The 20,552-nt window shown below is 38.2% G+C and overlaps 1 protein-coding gene across 3 annotated transcripts in view; it reads left to right on the forward strand.

The window, feature by feature from the left end:
• Nucleotides 1-2,971: 2,971 nt before the first annotated feature.
• Nucleotides 2,972-20,552, forward strand: part of ano3 (anoctamin 3) — a 37,709-nt gene continuing 20,128 nt past the window's right edge. The window contains exons 1-5 of one of the 3 annotated variants that reach the window (XM_077516086.1): nucleotides 2,972-3,185; nucleotides 18,010-18,216; nucleotides 19,938-20,068; nucleotides 20,192-20,347; nucleotides 20,426-20,526. In XM_077516086.1, coding sequence (XP_077372212.1) covers nucleotides 3,140-3,185; nucleotides 18,010-18,216; nucleotides 19,938-20,068; nucleotides 20,192-20,347; nucleotides 20,426-20,526 — 641 coding nt within the window. In that variant the 5' untranslated portion in view covers nucleotides 2,972-3,139. The remainder of the gene's footprint in view (nucleotides 3,186-18,009; nucleotides 18,217-19,937; nucleotides 20,069-20,191; nucleotides 20,348-20,425; nucleotides 20,527-20,552) is intronic. The other 2 variants (XM_077516084.1, XM_077516087.1) reach the window with 2 other exon arrangements.

The raw sequence follows: 20,552 nt of genomic DNA on the forward strand, positions 1-20,552 counted from the left end.
ACTAACGGAACTGCAACCCTGCATTTGATATTGATTCAATTGCGTATTAGTGTGTAGTATATACTTGTATGTAGACGTTTTAATCCGTTGTACATGAAGGTTGCAGCGACCACATTGACCACAAGGTGGCAGTGTTAAGCCATCCTGAAGCCTCGCTCCCCCTGCAGTGCTGTCATCTGACCTACATCTGAACATGCCGGGAAGGAACAGATGAAATTTTTAAATGGGGCTGACCCTATAAGAGCTGCTTGATTATTTATTAAGCTGCCCGACACAAGGAGTACTGGTCGTTTCGAGTTTTAAATGGCGGGTTGCAATACTCGCCATCCGCCCCGCCACAAGTCGCCATCCCTACATCTTAACAGTGGGGGAGGAGGACAGCAGATGGTGTTTGCATCGGTATGGCACCTGTCCGCCTCTCCTCCAAAATGTACATGTTCTTATTATGTTCCGCTGACGAGGTCGCAGCGTCTGCGTCTGTGGAGCCAGCAGGGTTCGGGTCTTAATGGAGCTCTTTGTGCTTGACTTTGAGATTGTGCGACCTTGCCAGGCTGAAGATTCAGTTGCCACTGAGGACAAGTGATACGATTAGAAAAAATAATAAAAAGGGTATTTTTTTCTGTGATGTAGACTTGGGTGTGAGAGTAAATCATAATCGTCCTATTCTGCATACTGCGGCATATTAGCACAGAAATAAAGTACACTCTTGTGTCATCTGTCTTCCCTACAGAGAAATAAGACAAAATTGAAACATCGGCTTTAATATCCGGTTAGCAGCTGCACTACAGGACATAAGTAGTAGTTTTTGTGACTAATGTGTAACAATTAGCCCCCAAGAAGGCTTGCCCCGCAGCAGTGTGCCTATTGTTTTTTTTTTTTTTTTTTTTTTTTGCCATCATGGTCTAAGATGCCAAAGCTTGTTCAGGCCAGAAAAAGCTGAGCACATGTGGTGTTTACTTGTAACTGCTATGTCACTGCTGGCCAGTCAATCCTCTGAAAGACTTGATAACATGTTTATTGTTTTAACCTTAACACATTCATTGCCAGACCAGCAAAAAAAAATGCTTTTTCCGTCAATGGCAGTGAATGAGTTAAGTATCAGTGGCTTATTGACCTATACCTGGCATCGTACTCGCCCATCCCTTAAAGAAACCACTGCAATTATCAGTAAAATAACTCGAAACTGACACAAGCGATTATTCATTGAAACGTACTGAGAATTAACCAATGAAATCAGTTATTGTTTTGTTATTGTGGCCCAACTGTGTTGTCTTTGAAACCAAAACATTGAAAACAGCCTGGAGAAAAACTGTGGTACCATTAAATTTATATGTTTGATTTAACTATTCACAGATTAATTTTCAATATTAAAAAAAATAAAATAATTTTTTTTCATGCAAGAATTACTGCAAGAATTTTCAAGAAAATTCCATACAAGCAACTTATAGACAACGTGCCACATCTCGACAATTATGATACAAGTTGGCTGGAGGAAGCTGATTGGTTGTCGCAAGGAATAGGGCTGACGAGAACAGGTGAAACACTAATGAGTTGACAAGCGGAAGGATAGACAAAGGAAAACGACATAAGATGAAATGAAGCTCAATCTAGTAAAGCAATGCAAAATTAGACAAAACGCATTAAATAAAATTTGGAAAGTGTTACGTGTTTATGTATGTTTTGTTTATTTTTATAAATAAAATAACCAAATTTAAAAGAGTTACATTTACACTTAAAAAAAAATTCCAGTATTTTACTGGCAGCAGTGATGCATTAAGGTTTAAGTAATACTATATATTTATGTCCAGTAAATTGATGTATTTTGTGTTTCTGATTCCAGTATTTTACTGGATCACTACTGATTTATGATGATACAGTAAAATATGGTAATTTCTTATTTTTAAATAAAAATATCTGTATTTTGACAATATGTTTACTATTATTATTATTATTATTATTATTATTATTATTATTATTATTATTATTATTATTATTATTATTATTATTATTATATTTTTTTTAAATCCACAAATAATTTTATTCAGAATTTCAAAATAAAAGCGAAAATTCTAATTTAATTTGTTTTTCTCTTCAAATTTCTACTTTTTTTTTTTTTTACCCCAAATTTTTGTCAACATTTCATAATAATCTCAAACCCAAGGCCACCTCCCTGTTCATCTTATCCGTACTGCATTTTTAAATTTCAAAACAAAAGACAAAATGTTATTTTTGTTTGTTTGTTTGTTTTTGCTATTTAATTTCTACGTTTTTCGACCTATTCAATTTGATCCAACTTTAAACTGTTCAGTATCCCTACCGCATTTTTTTTTCAAACTTTCACAATAAAAGTCACAATTTTTTTATTACCTTATGTAAAAAAAGGATGGTGTTTTTTTTTTGTTTTTTTTTTTAACATTTTTACAACAAACTACATGATTATTTCATTAGATAAATAAAATTTACAAAACAACGGCTAAATTAATGCATTTAAATTCTCAATATAGATGGGATGGGATATATTTTGCATGTGGTCTTAAGTCAGTTTTTGCTACTTGGTTGATTTCAAGAGATTGTGCAGGTGTACCTAATGTTTTTTGTATAGTTTATAATAAACTATAGCTCCATGTCGTTTTACTTTTCCTGCAGTATTTGTTCATATTAGGCTTTGAGTTGCGTGTTGGGGGTCAAGCCGCCTTCAGTCAGTGTGGCTAAAAGTCAACGATGGATCGATACGCGGATCAATACGCATAATTGTCGCTTCATTTGAGAACCGCAGGTGACTTTCCTGCGTCTTATTCGGAGTCCTTTAATCAGGGAGCGGAGGGGGCGACGTGTCAATCCCTGGATGCCCCCCCTTCCTTTCCCCATCACTTATCCTCCTCCCCTCTGCACGTCACCATGACAACAGCAGCGGATGGTTCGCCACGAGTATAGCGGAGGAGGGAGGGAGGGAGGGGGGGCATGCGGAGCTTAGACAGGTGTTGTTGCGCTTTGCGGATCGTACGAGCAAGGGGCTCTGTAGGAAGGATGGAACACGGGAGGACACCTCCACAGCCCCGTTGTAATTTGACACGCGCGCGGCCAGTTTGCGGCTCGACTTAAGGAATTTGGTTCGGCGGGAAAAGGCGAGATCGCCGCAATGGTGCACCACTCAGGCTCCATCCAGTCCTTCAAGCAGCAGAAAGGTGGGTTGCAAGTGTGGCCAATGCTGTGCGTCCTTTGCTGCTGGATTCTTCAGCTTTTGGAGACTTTTTTCCTTCTTGTTTACTACTTTTTAAATTCATATCAACTGTCAGACTTAAAGCTCTGGTGCTTGGAAGTGTTGTAGTCTATGAGGAACCTTTCCCAGCCACACTATAGTTTTAGTTATGGTCTATTATTGCATGTATGAGATACTGCAGGACAAGCTATTGAGAACATTTTGAACGCTGTACTCAGAAAACGACGCATGACCTTTATGCACAATCCAATCAGTGCAAACAAAAGCCCACAGAACAGAATAATCCTGAGCTCATCGCTGGAAATTACATTGGTACAGATGAGTTTGGTTTTTTTTAAAGGTATGACTTTAATCCTGTAAAAAATAATTTCTACAGAATGCTGTTCAATATATTGACTCGAAATCATCCACAAAGGTTAATTTTGCTCATTATTTTTCAATTTTAACCTAAATTTAATCAAATTTCTGTCTTACTCTAAACACATCATGATTTTAAAGTCTTCTAAGAAGTCAGTTTGTTCCAAATATCACAAATGCTTCATTGTGATCACGTAAGGGAGGTTTTACAGCAATAATTCAGTCTAGAGTGACCTAATGGGCTCAATCGGAGAGCTCAGTGCTTTGTTTGGAGTGAAAGAGTATCCTGACCACCCAAGAAAAACAAGAGAAAAGTTTGAACTCAAGTGCATTCTAAGGCATAATGTGCTTAAAGGTCAGCCACTTTTTTTTTCTTTCTCTCATATAAAAGCAGCAGTGTACTTCCAGTCACTGACTGGTTTTGACATTTAAAAGCTTTCGCAACAGGCTGTTAAAAGTCATGCAGTCAAATGGAATGGAAACTGCATTATTTTGTATAGACTGACTATACTGTTTTGTTTTTTTACACATCTTCATAGATACTGCCTGACTTTTTGTCATTTGGAACAACATGAGGAATTAAGTGAAACAGGAAAAATATAAACAAAATGATAAACTGATTCACACAAAAATTTTATTTATATTATTTATTATAAACGCAAGTTGTATTACAAATCTTCCAAACAAACACCTCCACGTTTGATTTAAAAGCGTGTTGCACAAATTATTTAGCAATTTGTCATTCTCCATAAGCAGCAGGGGGTCTTGACATGAATAGAAATTTGTCAAATTAGAAAGGCAGCAGTTGATGAGGAAAGCTGACTTGAACTTTCGCGTCCCACTCAATAGTTGAGTGAGTGCTAAGTGCCCGATTAAAATCGATGACAAAATAATTTTAGCTCACATCTAAGTAGCCATCAAATGGCATACCGTACTCTCATAGAGGCATAAACAACATCACACGAGGGCATTAAAAGGCTTCCAGATGGAAATTATTTTTTGCAGAGATGCCTTCTATTAGATCCCTATCATTACTTGGTCATTAAAATCTGAAGCTATCCAAGGGTGGAAAAACATCCAGCGAGTGAGTTAAATCTCTCTAGCTTTCTGTGAAAAAGTGACAAAGGCAGTCACGAGGTCCAACATTAAATACGAATATCCTGAAGTGATTATCGTCACTCATTTATGAATTACCTCCATTTTGAACCCCAACATGACGCACAGCCGTCTGCTTATTGCCTCTACATATTTGAGTGGATTTCAAGCGTTTGGCAAATGAATCACAAACTCATATTTAGTATCAAAGTCAGCATATACGCAAATGTTTGGTATCCTCTTGTTTATGACGAGTGGTACCGGTAGCAACAAACCTACACAACACCTGCAAGGCTGGACCGAATATCCATCATCTTCAGATCGCTAATTGTCCTTCATCAGGGCTCTAATCTCTGCTTATTTTTCACCTATTTGCTCGGAAAGCATATCGTCCTACACATATGCAGTTTATTTGGAATGATATTATTATGTAAGTATGATTGGTTAGCACGTATGCTTCACAATTTTGAGATTTGGGATTGGAGTTTTGGCTCCGGCCTTCCCGTGTGGTGTTTATAAGTTAATTCTCATGTTGTGTGGGATTTTTGTTTCATTTAAGAGTCTGAATTTTCCTTAGGTGTGAATATGAGTGTGAATGGTTGTTTTTGTCGATATTTGGCTGGCTAATGAGAATGGATGGATGCATATCCAGTACAAGATGACTCAAGTGGCAGATTTTTAGGCATATGTTCCTACAGTACAGTGCAAGAATCCTGTCGATCTATAAGCTGCAATTTATAAATTAATTAATTAATTAATTAATTAATTTTCCCCATGCTTTTTTGGTTGATAAGCTGTATTTGTTTATATTACTATAATATCCTGTGAATAACAACAACAAAAAATGTTTAAAAAAAATCCCAAATCAAGAGGGAGGGGTAATATGACACTAATATTTGTCACATTGTTTACTTTAGATGTTTACCAAAGGGGTTGTAAAAAAAAAAATTAGATCACTAATTCATAGCGCATTTCATACACGTTACTCATTATGCTTCATGTACTGTGATTAAAGGTACAATATTTAAAAGCAGTTACAAACAGAGTTAAAGAGATTTAAAAACAAAGAAAAAAATCAAAAATAGCTAAAATTACTAAAAGAGCATGCAGTGAAAGAACAAGATGATTAAAATAATTCAAATATAAATTGTAAGGACTTAATCATAAGTATGGGGAAAAGGTGTACTTTTTTAACCTTGATTTAAAAGTATTTACATATTTATTTATATGTTTTAAATCTTGCTATATTTATATTATTCACTCTGTTAATAAATTATACCAGAAAATCGAGTGACAATTACAGAGAAGAGCTCAAACTGCATTTTAAAGGAGTTTTTTTTTTTTTACTCACAACTGCCACCTCTGGTCTAAAGCATAACTGCAGCCTCTGTGTAATGCTCGTGCACGGCGCCCCCCACCCTTAATATACTATAAAACACAATTATATTATTTTTACCATCATTCAGCCTTATCTGCAAATGACTTCCACAAGATGTGCAAAGTAGTGGAGGTGAAAGGTCAGTTCAAATCATTACACGGTGCTGCGATTTCATCTTGAATTCATGGACATTTGGTGTTCGACAAAAGAATGGTTTATTTTGTTTATTTTTAATTTACTAGCTATGCAAATTCTTCCCTCAAGAGAGTTGTCATAGCTTCAGTAGCTCCTCAAGTAAGATATCGTGCAGTCATCTATTAATATATAAACATTAGTGCATGTGTGGGTGTGTTCTTGTGTGTGTGTGTGTAAACTTTGTTTGCAGTCTGCAACAGGCCACCTGTGCTGTTACGCAAGTAGCAGATGCTTTTGTATATGTCCACATTGGTTTAAGGACAGATTTAGGCCGAGGATGTGAGCTACTATTGCACATCAGACTCATTTGTGTTCATGTTAAATGAGCGGGTCCGTTTTTTGCACATCGCCAGGTAGTGACTCAACAACGTGCCTCTTTTATTCAGGGTTGGAATGAGGCCGTTATAACACACTTTGCAGCTTTAAATAGCCACAACTCACAAATGCTAAAAGTGAATCCCCTTTTATTTACGTCAACAAGCCATGTGACATCATAAAAATCACAATCAGCATTGGTTATAAAACGCTGATATGATGCTGAAGAGGATGTTTAATCAGCTTAAATGATGCAATCCAGACGGTTTTGCCAGGAAATGTCTAATAGGTTGTAGACGGCAGCTAAAAAGTGACATCTGCTCTGAGGTGCGCTCACGGTCACCCTGCACGCGGACAGCAGACGACATCTGCCGTCAGGGACATGAGCAAATTGCTTCTGTCCTCCAGGGAGGCTCTTGACTATTTCCTTTGTGACCCATCAGACTTCACCTTTGAGTAAGGTCGCCCATTGTTGTTACATTTGGGCCAACGTTAAACCAAATTCCAAGCCTTCTTGTCTCCATGTGCGATTGTATCCATTTTGGAGACAAATGGCTCTGTGGGCAGTTTAGTCAGCGTGGATGTGGACATGCTGTCTTGTTGCCATGTTAAATGTCCGCTTCAGAGTGAAAGCTTTCCTGAAGTAGGCACTTGATAAAGACCGCAAATAAGACGAGACTCTCATGACAAAGACGAGCTTAATACCCAGATTATCAATTATAATCGCTATGGACCAAGGGTGACCAAGTTCAGTCCTCGAGAACCCTTACCCCGGGTTTTCACTGGATGCGGTTGCGGTGCGGTTGCGGTGCGGTCCGGCGACGCAAGCAATTAGATTCCATTCATTCGAATGGTGCAGTTTACACCGCTTGCGGGTGCGTTGCGTGTCGACTGCGGAAGGCCTGCGGCGTGCCGCAAGCCTTCCGCAAGGATAGCCTATTTTCTATTTTTGCCGGACCCCGCAGCGGTAGGCCTCCGGCAAATGGCAAGCTAGCACAAAACACATCGAGCGGGACAGGAAGACCGAGGCAGTTTCAAAATAAATTTCCGGTTACCTTTCAGAATAAAATACTCGCCAGCTCCTATTTCGCAAGTTTTTCAGCAAAACGTGACGTAGGCGTCGCCGGGCCATGTGCTCATTCACGGTTTAGACACCAGCGAACATGGACGAGGAGAGGTTTATATTGGAGGTGGAAAACCACAAAATAATATATGACACGGCACATCCTTTTTATAAGGACTGTAATGTATTGTGAGTTTGATGTTCGCGATTGCTTGTTGTGCCCGTCTCCCTTGCCGTACTGAGCGGCAGCCGGACGGGGAAGACAGAAATAAAGAGTGGACCCGCACTGACCCGACTCTCGTTATTAATATACTTTACAAGGACAACCAAAAAAAGGATGCTGCATGGAATCTCATATCTTTCTGCTTCTCTGTTGAGCAGACTTTCTGTATGTTTGTCGTTGTGAAATGCCACATGATCGCGCGCGCGCGGTCCCGCGAGACACGTTGGGAAGTGGGCGGCGACGGAGCTGCCGGACCGCAGCTGTGCGGAGCCGGTGTGGATTGACAAAAAAATTGACCCGTCCGGAGCACGCAGTCAAGACGCACCGCACCGCAACCGCACCGCAACCGCATCCAGTGAAAACCCGGGGTTATCCAGCCTGTTTTCCATGTTTCGCTCCACCAACACACCTGATTCATGATCAAGATTGTTATCAGGTTTCTGCAAAGGTTGCTGATGAGCTGATCATTAGATTCAGCTGCGTTGAAGGAGGGAGACATGGAAAACAGGCTGGATTGTTTTTACGACAGGCCGTCACGCACCATGTTTGTGACCTCCTGCTCTAGGGCTGATTCTGGGATGAGAGCACATCCGATTGAGGAGACATTCAGATGTTAAGAGTTTCACATTTATTTTACTGCCATCGCATGCTAATGACGAGACCGGAATAAGAATTAAGGATGTCGTGTGTAGCGAGGGTGCTCTCCTTTTGCTTAACAAGATGTCCATGTTGTTCATGGGAATGACATTAAACCGGCAAATTCGCATTTTGTGCTCAAGTTGTACCTGTTGAACACTTCGTACTTTACAGCCACAAATTAGCATGTTTTGCCCACGTTTTAGCTATATAATGGTGTTTATTTGTGGCATGTACAATGCGCATTGTAGTTAACTCATTCACTCCCAGACATCTTCACTGAAGCAACCCCCTTCTCTCCCGGCTGTTTTACTGGATTTTGACTGATTTTGCAAGACCCCCAGAATATTGTGTTCTATATAAAAACATGTGTTCGCTATAAAAACATGGAAAACTACCAAAAGAAAGATGAGAGTCTCTTCTTTCATCAGGAAAAAAGTATATTTCTATCTCTTTCCGTTTTGCAACCATTTGCATTATAATATAGCTAAGTTTCATCATTATTCACAAATCTGTTTAAAACAGTGGAGAAAAGAGCATTTTGCAACATGGCCCTGGTTGATCTCTTATACTCTGCTGCCACCTGCTGGCCGTTTTTGTAATAACTACCATTGCTTCAAGCATTTTTATCAGTACAGATGCTGCATCAAAGACTTCTGTATGCTCTAGCATTTAAAAAAACAAAAATATATCAATTCCATCTTTGGGAGCATGGTAATATTTAAAATAGAACTTATTTATACGTTTTTGGGAGCTAATGAGTTAAGCTAAAACAAGCTAAGGATAATCTTTTTAGAGTTCTATCATAGTGACATTCACAGTACAGCAACAAAGAGGAGTCAGGATACCAACGAAGTGTTTGCTTTTCGATTCCTAGCAAATTAACAGTAATGTCATCAGAATATTAGTCGTAGTTATTGTTGTTATGACTTTCAGCTTGTCCCCTCAAGTCGCATTAGATAATATTTACTGTCAGTCATGTCCCTGGTAAGCTCGTAAATTGTGTTATGCTGATTGATGAGTAGACTGGAACGTGTCCAACTGTATTTCATATTTAAATTTCTACATTACTGCCTATGTGTGTTAGAACTCCCAGAGGAAAATGATGCAATTTACAGTCATTTGGGTTCGACTCGTGTCTGAAATATTCATTGTTTGATCAGTTTTGGTTGCACCTGTGTATTGCAAATCAGCCATCTCTGCCCCTTTACATTGTTCGCAAAATGAAGTGATTTGTGCTGAATATTCAAGACTATTCTCGGCTTCCGTTCTATTGATCTTCATGAATTCTCTTTTATCTGTTCTTTGATATGGAAGCAGACAAGAGGATGAAGCACACTCGCTCTCATAGCTTCGAAAAACATTTCTACACAAGAGCCCGCCTGGTGGCCTCACTTGAGCCTCGCTTCCAAACACACTGCTGCAGCTTTGGTCCACCTTTTCTGAGAGTGTGTGTGTCTTTTATCTTTTATTACCTGCTGTTTACAGCTGGGACCATGTTTATTCTTGTTTGATGTATTTATGATGGCAATAAGATGGTAATCACCTTGCTTGGTAGGTCGCCTTGGGATGTTTTAGCTCATGGTTTAGTAGGCGTCCAGCTGCAGCTTTAGTGTTCTGCCTCAAACTTTTAGTGTTGTTTTGCACAAGTTTGCTGCTTTCGGGGTATGCAGTGGATTGAAAAAGTCTACACACCCTTGTTCAAATTCCAGGTTTTTGTGATATAAAAAAAAATGTGACCGATAATTACCTGTACAATTGAATTGGAGGGGGGGAAAAAATCTTTCCAAGAGGGGAAGCAACTGACGTGTTGCATAAGTGTGCACACCCTCTTATCATTAATCCCTCTGTGCAAGAAGATTTCAGTTGACCTCACTTATTTACAAATGAAATGAAAACATGCATCCAAAATCAAGCATCAGAAGAATCGGTGGTAATATCTAATGCATCCCTTTTTTGACCTTTCATGCTGCCTACCACTCTGAGTCTCAATAATTTCAGGCTGGCAGTTTTTGTCGGATTCTGTTGGACAACAGGCATGAGTAAAGGATCCTTTTGGGGGCCATCTGAAATGCACTCAGGCAGGCAGAGCTGTCCGTCTAATGTTATATGATGCAGGCTTAGTTGAAAGCTGAGACACTAAAAGTGCTTTGAGCTCAACACAGATGAATAATTAAAGACATAGACACCAAGGCATGATGGGAAGCATCCCACTGACCCGAATTCTCCGTTTCGACTTTATCTGTGCAGATAATATCTTGATGCTTAATGTTTCAAATGGGAATGGTAGACCAATACGACTCCGTTTCAGAACCCTTGGTAGCTTTATTTAATTTTTAACAACATTGTTGTGCTTCTTTTTGCTTTATGATTGCTTACAATTTGACGGTAAAGTAGAGAAATTACTCAAATGATTTATTTTATTTTTTTTATGGCATAAATGATCAACGAGAACATAAAACAGATATTGTCTTCTGTTTGTTTGGTTGAATGGCTCCTAACAAAAACACTCAGCCAAGCATTATTCACAATGCTTATTCCTATATACATTGTCATCCCCCTGCCTAAAAATTAATCCTTTTAATCTCACATCACAAGACTGACATGCGCAGGCTGCATAGAGAAGATCCAAATCCCGGATCACGACCTTCGTCCAGCCCACTCGGATGAGTGTGAGTGGATGTTTTTTTTTTTTTTTTGTTTTTTTTCTTTTCCTCCTCGCAGTGTATAAACTTGTGTTGCCATATGTGGTTGTGAGGTGTTTATTCCCACATTAACTCACTTCCCTCTAATCTCTTTATTTTTGTTTTGTTTGAGTATTCCTGCATTTTCAGCTTGTTCTCCTTCTGGTACGGAAAAATCACTAAACACACACAGTCAAAGCACACAGGATTAATTTAGCCATCACACAGTGAGATTACTGTGGGCACACTGGATTTCACATTTCATGATCGTTTTAAAAATATTTTTCTCAATGTAGAGTGGTACCTCTTCTTAGGACTGACTGAGTTATCAGATATTTTTTCAGATACAAGCTGTTTATTGCCATTTGTTGTTGAAGTTTGAACCAAATTGCATAATTTACAAATATCTGCTATCCTCATGCTAACGCAGAATGCACGATGCTATAGATCATAGGTGTCAAACTGCAATCCTCGAGGGCCGCAGCCCTGCAGGTTTTCAAGGCACAGCTTGAAAACCAAACACAGCTGATTTTATATTTAAGATCATCAGGATCATCATCTGCAGGAACCTGATAATTATCCTGATCATTGAATCAGGTGCTTTGGAGTAGAGAAGCCTCAAAAACATGCAGTACTCCGGCCCTCGAGGACCGGATCTCGACACATGTGCTATAGATGGTTTGCGGAAACTAGCATCAATGTTGAAGCAGTTATAAACAATGGCTATTTGAACACAAATGCAGCAACACATGGATGGATGGATGGATGGATGGATGGATGGATGGATGGATGGATGGATGGAATGAAAACAGGTATTTCAGTTCAGCCATGCTGAAGATTATTGAATGTCAAATCCTCCACGATCCTGCTTTTTATGCCTACAGAAAGCGGCAGCATTTCGTTCATTTTATGTACATATTTGGCCATGATTATTGATGTATATTATGAGATGATAAGTAAAGTTTGTTAATTGGAAGAAAAAAAATACCTAATTTGTCTAGAGCCTTCCCTACTTGTAGTTCAGCATCCATAGATTTGTATATTTGCAGATTTTTATTTTTATTTTTTTATTTTATATTTTTGGATGTTGAGGGATTTTCTATTATTCTTTTATCCCAACGCACTCCACCGGTTTTAATTTTAATTTAAATTAATTACTTTTTAATTTGTTTGTTTGTTTGTTTGTTTGTTTGTTTGTTTGTTTGTTTGTTTGTTTGTTTGTTTGTTTGTTTTGGTGGGACTAGAATAGATTAATAGCATTTCCATTCAGTTCAAATGTATCACAGAATAATTTAAAGTTGGTGCTAAAGGCAGTTAAGTAGGTTTATGTTTGTATTTCTCCATTTTTATAACCTCAATAGCTGATGATATTTTTGTTATTTCCACAAGTTGTAGAATTTCCATGGAGTCAATTTCACACAACAACAAACTTGTCCAATTTGTGGACCTATTTTAGACTTTGAGGATCCTTTTGGGATCACTGAGCCTCGCCTCTGCAGGTCCATTAACTGGGCTCAGCTCTGATGTGTCATCTCAGACATGGACAGCCTTGCAGAATATTCCGGCACCTGGAGCACATTTCACTGCAGCCTTCTGGGAATATGTATGTGTTTATTGTGTGGGAGTTGCATGGAAATGAAGTAAGCACAATCCTTTATTGCAGAATCGTTTGTCTTACATGAATTGCGTTCATCCTCAGATTCTGAAGCACTTCATTTACAAAATGCATCTTTTTGTCTTCCATTCGGAGACACCAGGTGGTCATAAAGCGAGCTATTGCTGCATCCGTTGCTTTCTCACCAGATCATTGAACATGTACAGTAATTGCCAATATAATTGGTACAATATGACTCTTTATCAAATGGCAGATTAACAACCCGATGCTCAGTAGTGGTTTTTAATATTGCAGAGAATGAAAATGAAGACCCAATTAAAGCATTTGGAGCTGAACTGTGTTAATAAGATGTAATCTTTCCTCACAACATTTTTTCCACTCAATTGTAGAGCATTTTTCAAAATCTGGTCTTTCTTTAAGGAGAGGCCTTTAGTTGTAGTCATATTTGTGAATGGCTGCAGCTCTGTTGCTTGGTCCTAATGGAAATGTAACTTCCTTTGTTTGACTTTTTATTTTTGGTTTCTATAATGCAATTCAGTTTGAAGCAGCACTAATTCTCAAGTGTTAGTCATTATATTACTGTTTGAATAGTGTGGTTAAAACAGACAAAGTCTACTGCACTACGCTACTGTTTTGTCTTTGTTGTATTCACTGACTAGTAGTTGCACACTGTCGTGCAATGTGAAAAATGTCTGTAGGAAAAATAATTGGAGCTACAAGTTTGCAAATTTTTTCAGCCACGCATTTTTTTAGACTGCTTAAATCCTCAATAGGGTCACAGGTGAACTGTCACCAATGGGTTTTTAACACTCAATCAATCAATCAATCAAACTTTATTTATATAGCACCTTTTATACACCACTTGGGGCCCAAGTGATGCCAGTACCACTTTAAATGAGAATTAAAAGATGTTGGTTATCTGGTCAATATTAAATATTAAATAATAAATATATATTTTTTAAATTAAATATAAATATTTACATTAATCCACTTGTTCTAAAATTCTACCATCCTAGAAATTGTGGTAAAGGCAATAAATCTGGTCAAGTGCAAAACAACTTTGTGATTTCTTGTTTAAAAGAAGCTTATTATTAGAGAACAGTTATTGAATGATTGTTTTTTTTGTGTGTGTTTTTTTTTTTTTAATATCTGATCTAGAACAGTATTACACTGTGTCATGAATCTGACAGTCAAAACAAACTTTTGGAGTTCATTAACGAAAATGGAGAATAGAAGAGGACCTAAACATGATCCTTGTTGTACCCCTTTGTTAATAATCTTCAAGTCTTATTGGCTACCTTGAAAGGAAACACACTGACTTCTCTGATAAAGAAAAGAGTTGAAAAATAATGACTCAGTAGAAAGACCCCCAGCATATAACCATGTTAAATAGTTTAGCAAGATCAATGAATATAGTACCTATAGGCATATTGTAATCGGCTGCTGAAAGTAATTCTCCATTTTTTTCTTTTTCTTTTATGTTCGTCATGAATCTTTTATCAGAAGCTCCCAGTTTTCCTCATTCCACATCAGCGCGCTGCAGAGAAAATAATCAGCATGATCAGTGGGCCCCTGGGTCCTTGTGCTCAACAAGCTCAACCGACTCCTTTCTCATGCAACAGCACTGGGGAATCCCACTGAGATCAGTACCATGAGAATGAGTTATCATTCAGCTTGTGGCTGTGCGGCAACAGCCCTGGGGATGCAGAGTGTATCAATGCAGCTGTGCAAGGTCACGGAACAAACTCCTCGCCGGGGGTGAAAGAACATCGTGTTCCCATTATCCGCCTCATGAATATGTCAGGTGCAGTACTGCCTTAGTGCAGATGTTTTGGTTACAGTGAGCCGCTTCCAGTGCTGGACCTCCATTATGCTTGTTAGCCTTTGTACATTCTTGCTATACATCGCTGACCTTCAATCTCGTTTAACAATCGTCTCATATCACACTTTTCTAGCCACACTGACTTGAAAATAACCTTCCTGGTATTAATGGTGTTAAATTTTTGTTAAGCTGCTCTCACCGATATTAACGTACAGTATATGTATGGAGTTCATTTTTGTGGGCCACCTTTTTTTACTTGACTTATCGAGCAGAGTGATTTAATGCCAGAGGAGTGCTGACGCTTTTAATGCAACTCCTCCATGAATGACATCATCATCATCATCATCATCATCATCATCATCATCATAATCATGACAGTAACTCATAAATGGAAGGAGGGCATCTATCCAATCCCCTTCACTTAATTCCATTTTATACTGAAGGATGTCTTCCATGATTTTACTCTTTTTATGCTATATTTTGACCACCTAGTATTTCAGCCTGACCCTCGTTTGTTTTTAGGTTTTAATGAGGTGCAATAATCAATATCTAAATGTAATTATTGTAATTCAATCGGCCACTGTGATTAAAAAAAAATTGTCCAAAATACAATTATTTGTATTTATTGATGTTTTGTTCAATACCACTTTTTTTCAAACTGATACAGTATGAGTATTCAACTCTTGAGTAGCCACCAATACCAAGTACCAATACCACTTTTACTTTTGAGACATAGCATTGACAGATCATTTTGAAGAATGAACTATATATCCTAATATAGCATTTTTGCTTAAAATTGAATGAAATTAATTTGAATTTTCTATTGTTTTTTTCATTTATTCATAAAATACATGTTTGTATAGAACACACAATAAAATGAATTTTAATTAATTCATTATTAGAAACAAAGAATCTGGTGGCCAGAAAATGTCCCTAAAATGTCCGTCATTGCACGACTGGTGCAGTTAAATGTAATGAGCTGCTTTGATTGGCCGTGTTTGGAGTTGCCTGTGATCACTCCCACAACGGCACAGACCTTCCTCTGTCAAATCCATCATACTGTGGTCTTAAAAAAACAACAACAAAAAACCTCCATTCCAAGGTCTTCTGGGATAGACTCCAGCTCAGCCATGACCCTAATGAGGGAAAAAAAATTCAAGTAGATGGATGGATATTCACAACCAAACTTTATTGTAGAAGCTGCAATGAGAATATCACCTCTTTGCAAATTGTTCTTTTGGATCAGAGACGCTGACAGGGTCAAAAAATCTTAAATTAGACAGAATGTACGCCTTCATAGCAACTGCCCTGCTGCATTATGCATACGCTTGAGAAGTTTTATTCGTTGAGTAAGGAAGAAAATGGTGAACTCTATCACACAATTGGTTTCCTTCTCTGGCCCATACTCGGCCTTCTCTTTTGTGATTTATTTTATAATCAAACTGTTTTGACAACATAACCACTTTCGTCTAAAAAGCATTTCAGTATGTACTGCATTTGTTTACAATTGCCTGCATACATATGTAAATGTGTATTTAAGTGTTTGTATACTTGTCTGTATGACTATGTGGCACATAAGTCATGTTTGCATTTGCCGTTTAGAAGCCCTTTCATTCCTTCATGCATCGGACTTCTCAGCCGCAGTGGCCATTAGACATGCAGCCTATGTGTAATGTAACACAACCTCATATATTGGGTCAGCCTGAAATTCTCTTTTTATCACCCTTTAATTTTCAGCGCTTGTTAACACTGTCAGAAAATCGTAATTCTTGTTTGTTTACTACTCGGGTTGTAGTAGCTCGACTGAAAATGAATTACGTTGAAGAGCATTTTTTTTCAAATATTCTGTCAGACTTGTCTAAGTTAGAAGAGCGCCAAATTTATTACATGTCTCCAATGTAATGCAGTCAAACATCATTTCAGCCTAAGACCAAAGCTGACATTATTATTTTTAATAGAAGAAACTATAGCAGGGCAGACGGTTTAGATTGTACAAGTGGCATGAACAAAAGGGGCAAAAGGGAAAGAATCAAATGCAACATTAAGAGCACTCGAGTCGTCAAGCTACACGTGGCTCTATCAAGTCTTCATACTGACGTTTGGGCATTCTCATTTTTGATTTAGCAAAGATTTGCAGCCCACATTTGTTCATTGAGATGGATGAGCGCTCTTTAACATAATCCCCACTGAAATTGTTTGAGCACTCTCAAAAACTAGAGCCGTTTTCTTGCCCCATTTGCTATAAGAAGACATGAAAAATACTTGTCATAATGTTAAGTGTTCATCCCTATTTCACATACTGTGCATTCACACCTATTGATAATTTTATCTTCTACCATAAATATTTTTGGAGTATGGGAGGAGTCAGTAGATGAAGAAAACTTGATGGGAACTAGTTGAAATTGTCTTGTATTGTTTACATTCTTGTTTCTTCCATTAAAGGGGAAGCCAACCTTAAACATTTATTGACAATAATATGTTATATGTGACCTCAGTAGTCGAAACATGACTTACTGATCAACTACCGTAATTTCCTCCCAAAAACTTATAAATACGTTCTATTTTAAATGTTTTACGTTTCCCAAAGACATATTTATACGTTTTTTTATGTTTGTTTGTTTGTTTGTTTGTTTGTTTGTTTTTATGCTGGAGCTCACAGAAGGCTTTGATGTAGTCTCTCAACTGTTGAGAACGGGTGAAGGAACTGCAGTAATTACAAAAACGGCCAGCAGGTGGCAGCAGAGTATAAGAGAGCAACCAGCGCCATGTTAAAAAAAAAAGCTGTTTCCCCACAATTCTAAGCAGATTTATGAATAATGATGAAACATAGCTGTATTGTAATGCTAATTGCTGCAAAACGGAAACACATAGAAATACACTTTTTTTTTTCCTGATGAAAGAAGAGACTTTAATCTTTCTTTTGGCAGGTTCCATGATCTTATAGCAATAGAACACAATATTCTGTGGGACTTGCAAAATCAGTCCAAATCCAAGTGAAAGGGGTTGCTTCAGTGAAAATAGCTGGGAGTGAATGAGTTAATATTACATTTGTGGAATATGAGTATGAAGCAAAAACCAGGGGGGTGGCCATTTTGCCACTTGCTGTCGACACTTGCTCAGGCAACGACCAATCAGCTCACCTATTTTCTGAAGCTGAGCTGTGATTGGTTGTTACCTGAGACCTAACCAACTGTGATGTCATTTTCACTCGACAGGAAGTGGCAAAATGGCCGGCTTCTGATATGGATAAATACTGCTGGATTTTACTGCTTAACTCATATTCCACTAACGCAATGTTAACCAGAATGCCGTATTTAGACTAGTGGGGCTGCATAGAACATATTATTGTCAAGAAATGTTTTTGGGGTTGACTTCCCCTTTAAATCTCCTCAATCCACTTCTCCAGGCATGCACACCAGCATCAGCGAGATCCTGAAGGAGAAAAGCTTGAAGCCGTCCCGCCGCAGTCTGCCCTGCCTGGCCCAGAGTCAGACCCATCCCATCAACCTCAACCACTTCCTGTCTGTACCTCTGAGCCCGGAGCCCAAAGCCCAAGTGGAGGTTCTGAGTCAGAGCATCAGCACCTCCTGCAGCCTCCTGCCGCCACAGACAGGTCAGTAGCATCGCAGACAGGAGTTACATCACTCGTCTGCATCATTATGTGTGTAAACGCTTGCCTTAAGGGGTTGTCATACTCATACCAAAAGATGATGTTTACAGGATTATAACGAGATTATGTCGCAAGCTATTTAGCAGAATTTCCACCATCTATGATAATGTTGGCTAATCACATTCCGCTCACGTATTTCCCAGCCACTGATGGTATCCAAACACTTCATCCTTGAAAATGGGCCCTTGTTATAAGCATCTGTGAAGTGCAATTTTACAATTGTTGACTTCTACTACCCGCAATTAACCGCTACTCAGCCGCATCAGGTCCGTGACAAATATAATTAAAAGTTACCTGTTTTTATGTCTGTTGCATTGTTACGCCATCATGGCCATCATTTTCTCTACCCTTATCTTATGCAGACTATGCAATTGACAGTGCTGCAGAGAGCACGAGGGGGAAAAAAGAAAAAGACAAAATGTTCCAATGTAATGTGCAGTTTCAGGCGGATGAAGTAGTAGGCATACTGTATAGAAATGTTCCTTGCAGAAGGAATCTTTCATTTATCTCAGTGTATTGTGAATTCAACACAGGGTTGTGATAGTTAAGTTAAAAAAAAATAACTAAATAAAAACATACTAGGAGAAGATACATGCTGGTGTGCGCAAGGTTCATCAACATAAAATGTCTGCATTGCGCATTATATTTTCCTGTGTATGCACTATTTCTCTCCTTTAAAAAAAACAACTTTCCTGACACTGTTGTGTCAAATACTTCAAAACAGTATACAGTACTGTATAGCATAACGTAAAGTAATGTATGTTTGTATGGTATCGGTACTTATAAAAATGCTCCGATACTGCACTGATACCACATCCAGTCTGGCAAATACTGTGTGCATGTCCTGAATATGTGAGGAGTAAGGGGTTAAGAAAATGGATGGATGGATGGATGGATGGATGGATGGATGGATGGATGGATGGATGGATGGATGGATGGATGGATGGATGGATGAAATATCCTGAATATGCTCGAGCCAATTCCTAATTTCAAGGTATATGATAGTTTTAAAAAGTCACAGTTTCAAAACTGCTAAAATTTTTACATCAGCGACTTGAGCTGTTTTTGTTTCTGGTTTGTTTTTCAAACTGGCATCCCTTCCAGTTTTCTTGTTTGTGTGAACAGTGAGTCAGACGACTTTCCCCCTTGTGTAAAATTTTTGAGACTTTGAGAATCCTTCAGGTACTCAAGTGGAAATGAACCAAATAACTAAATTGAAAAAACATTTAGAAATAAAATAGAAATGAGATGTTTTTGAAACTAACTGCAAAAAAGATGTCCTTCATTTTCATCTATCAGTTAATTCCATCCATGAGCTTTCAGAGTTGATTTTAAATTTTAAATTTATTTCTTAATGAATTTTAATTATTTCAATAATCAATATTACTCTATGGAGTATCGAAGAAGAACTCAACAAATACTCCATATATATATATATATATATATATATATATATATATATATATATATATATATATATATATATATATATTTAAAAACGAAAAAACTAATACTAAAACTAAAAACTCAGCTAGATCAAAGCATTTTTGAAGTAATAACAACTCATAAAAAGTAACAAACCCGCCATAAAAACAAATTAAAACTAACTATCTTGCAAATACATCAGATATGCTTTATTGCACTTTGTTCATGTGTGTGTCCAGCAGAGGATGGCAAGGATGACTACACAGAGGAGTCAGAAGCAACTGCATGTGAAACCAGAATAGACGGGTCCCTTCTACCCCGAAAACCCAGCACACGGGCTAAACTTGAGGCCCGCACAGATTCCCTCAAGGTAACGTACCCCTCACTAATCCACCTTCGCGCTGATAAACCTTTCAAGATGTTACGCCACTGTCGCATCACTTTTGGCATTCCAAGCTCGTGTTTATCATCTCGCCCTTCATTGCTGCTGCAGGGCAGGAATCCATCAGATCCATCTGGGCTCTTTTTTCGCGATGGGAAAAAGCGCATCGACTACATCCTGGTTTATAAGAAGTCCAGTCCGCTGGTGGAGAAGAGGTGCACCTTTGAGAAGAATTTACGTGCTCAGGGCTTAATGCTGGAGAAGGAGGTGACAAATATTCTCAAAGATAAAAATATGAAGAAAAAAAAAATAATGTAAAACTCTTAACTTTTCTGATTCTAAAAGCCTTCCTTGACGAACAATGACATCATGTTCGTCAAAATCCACACTCCCTGGGACACACTTTGCAAATACGCAGAGCAGATGAACATCCGGATGCCTTTCAGGTAACAAAACAAGGGATTTAATTGCA

This window comes from Festucalex cinctus, chromosome 3, assembly GCF_051991245.1.
Source record: "Festucalex cinctus isolate MCC-2025b chromosome 3, RoL_Fcin_1.0, whole genome shotgun sequence".
In the NCBI taxonomy this organism is placed as follows: Eukaryota; Metazoa; Chordata; class Actinopteri; order Syngnathiformes; family Syngnathidae; genus Festucalex; species Festucalex cinctus.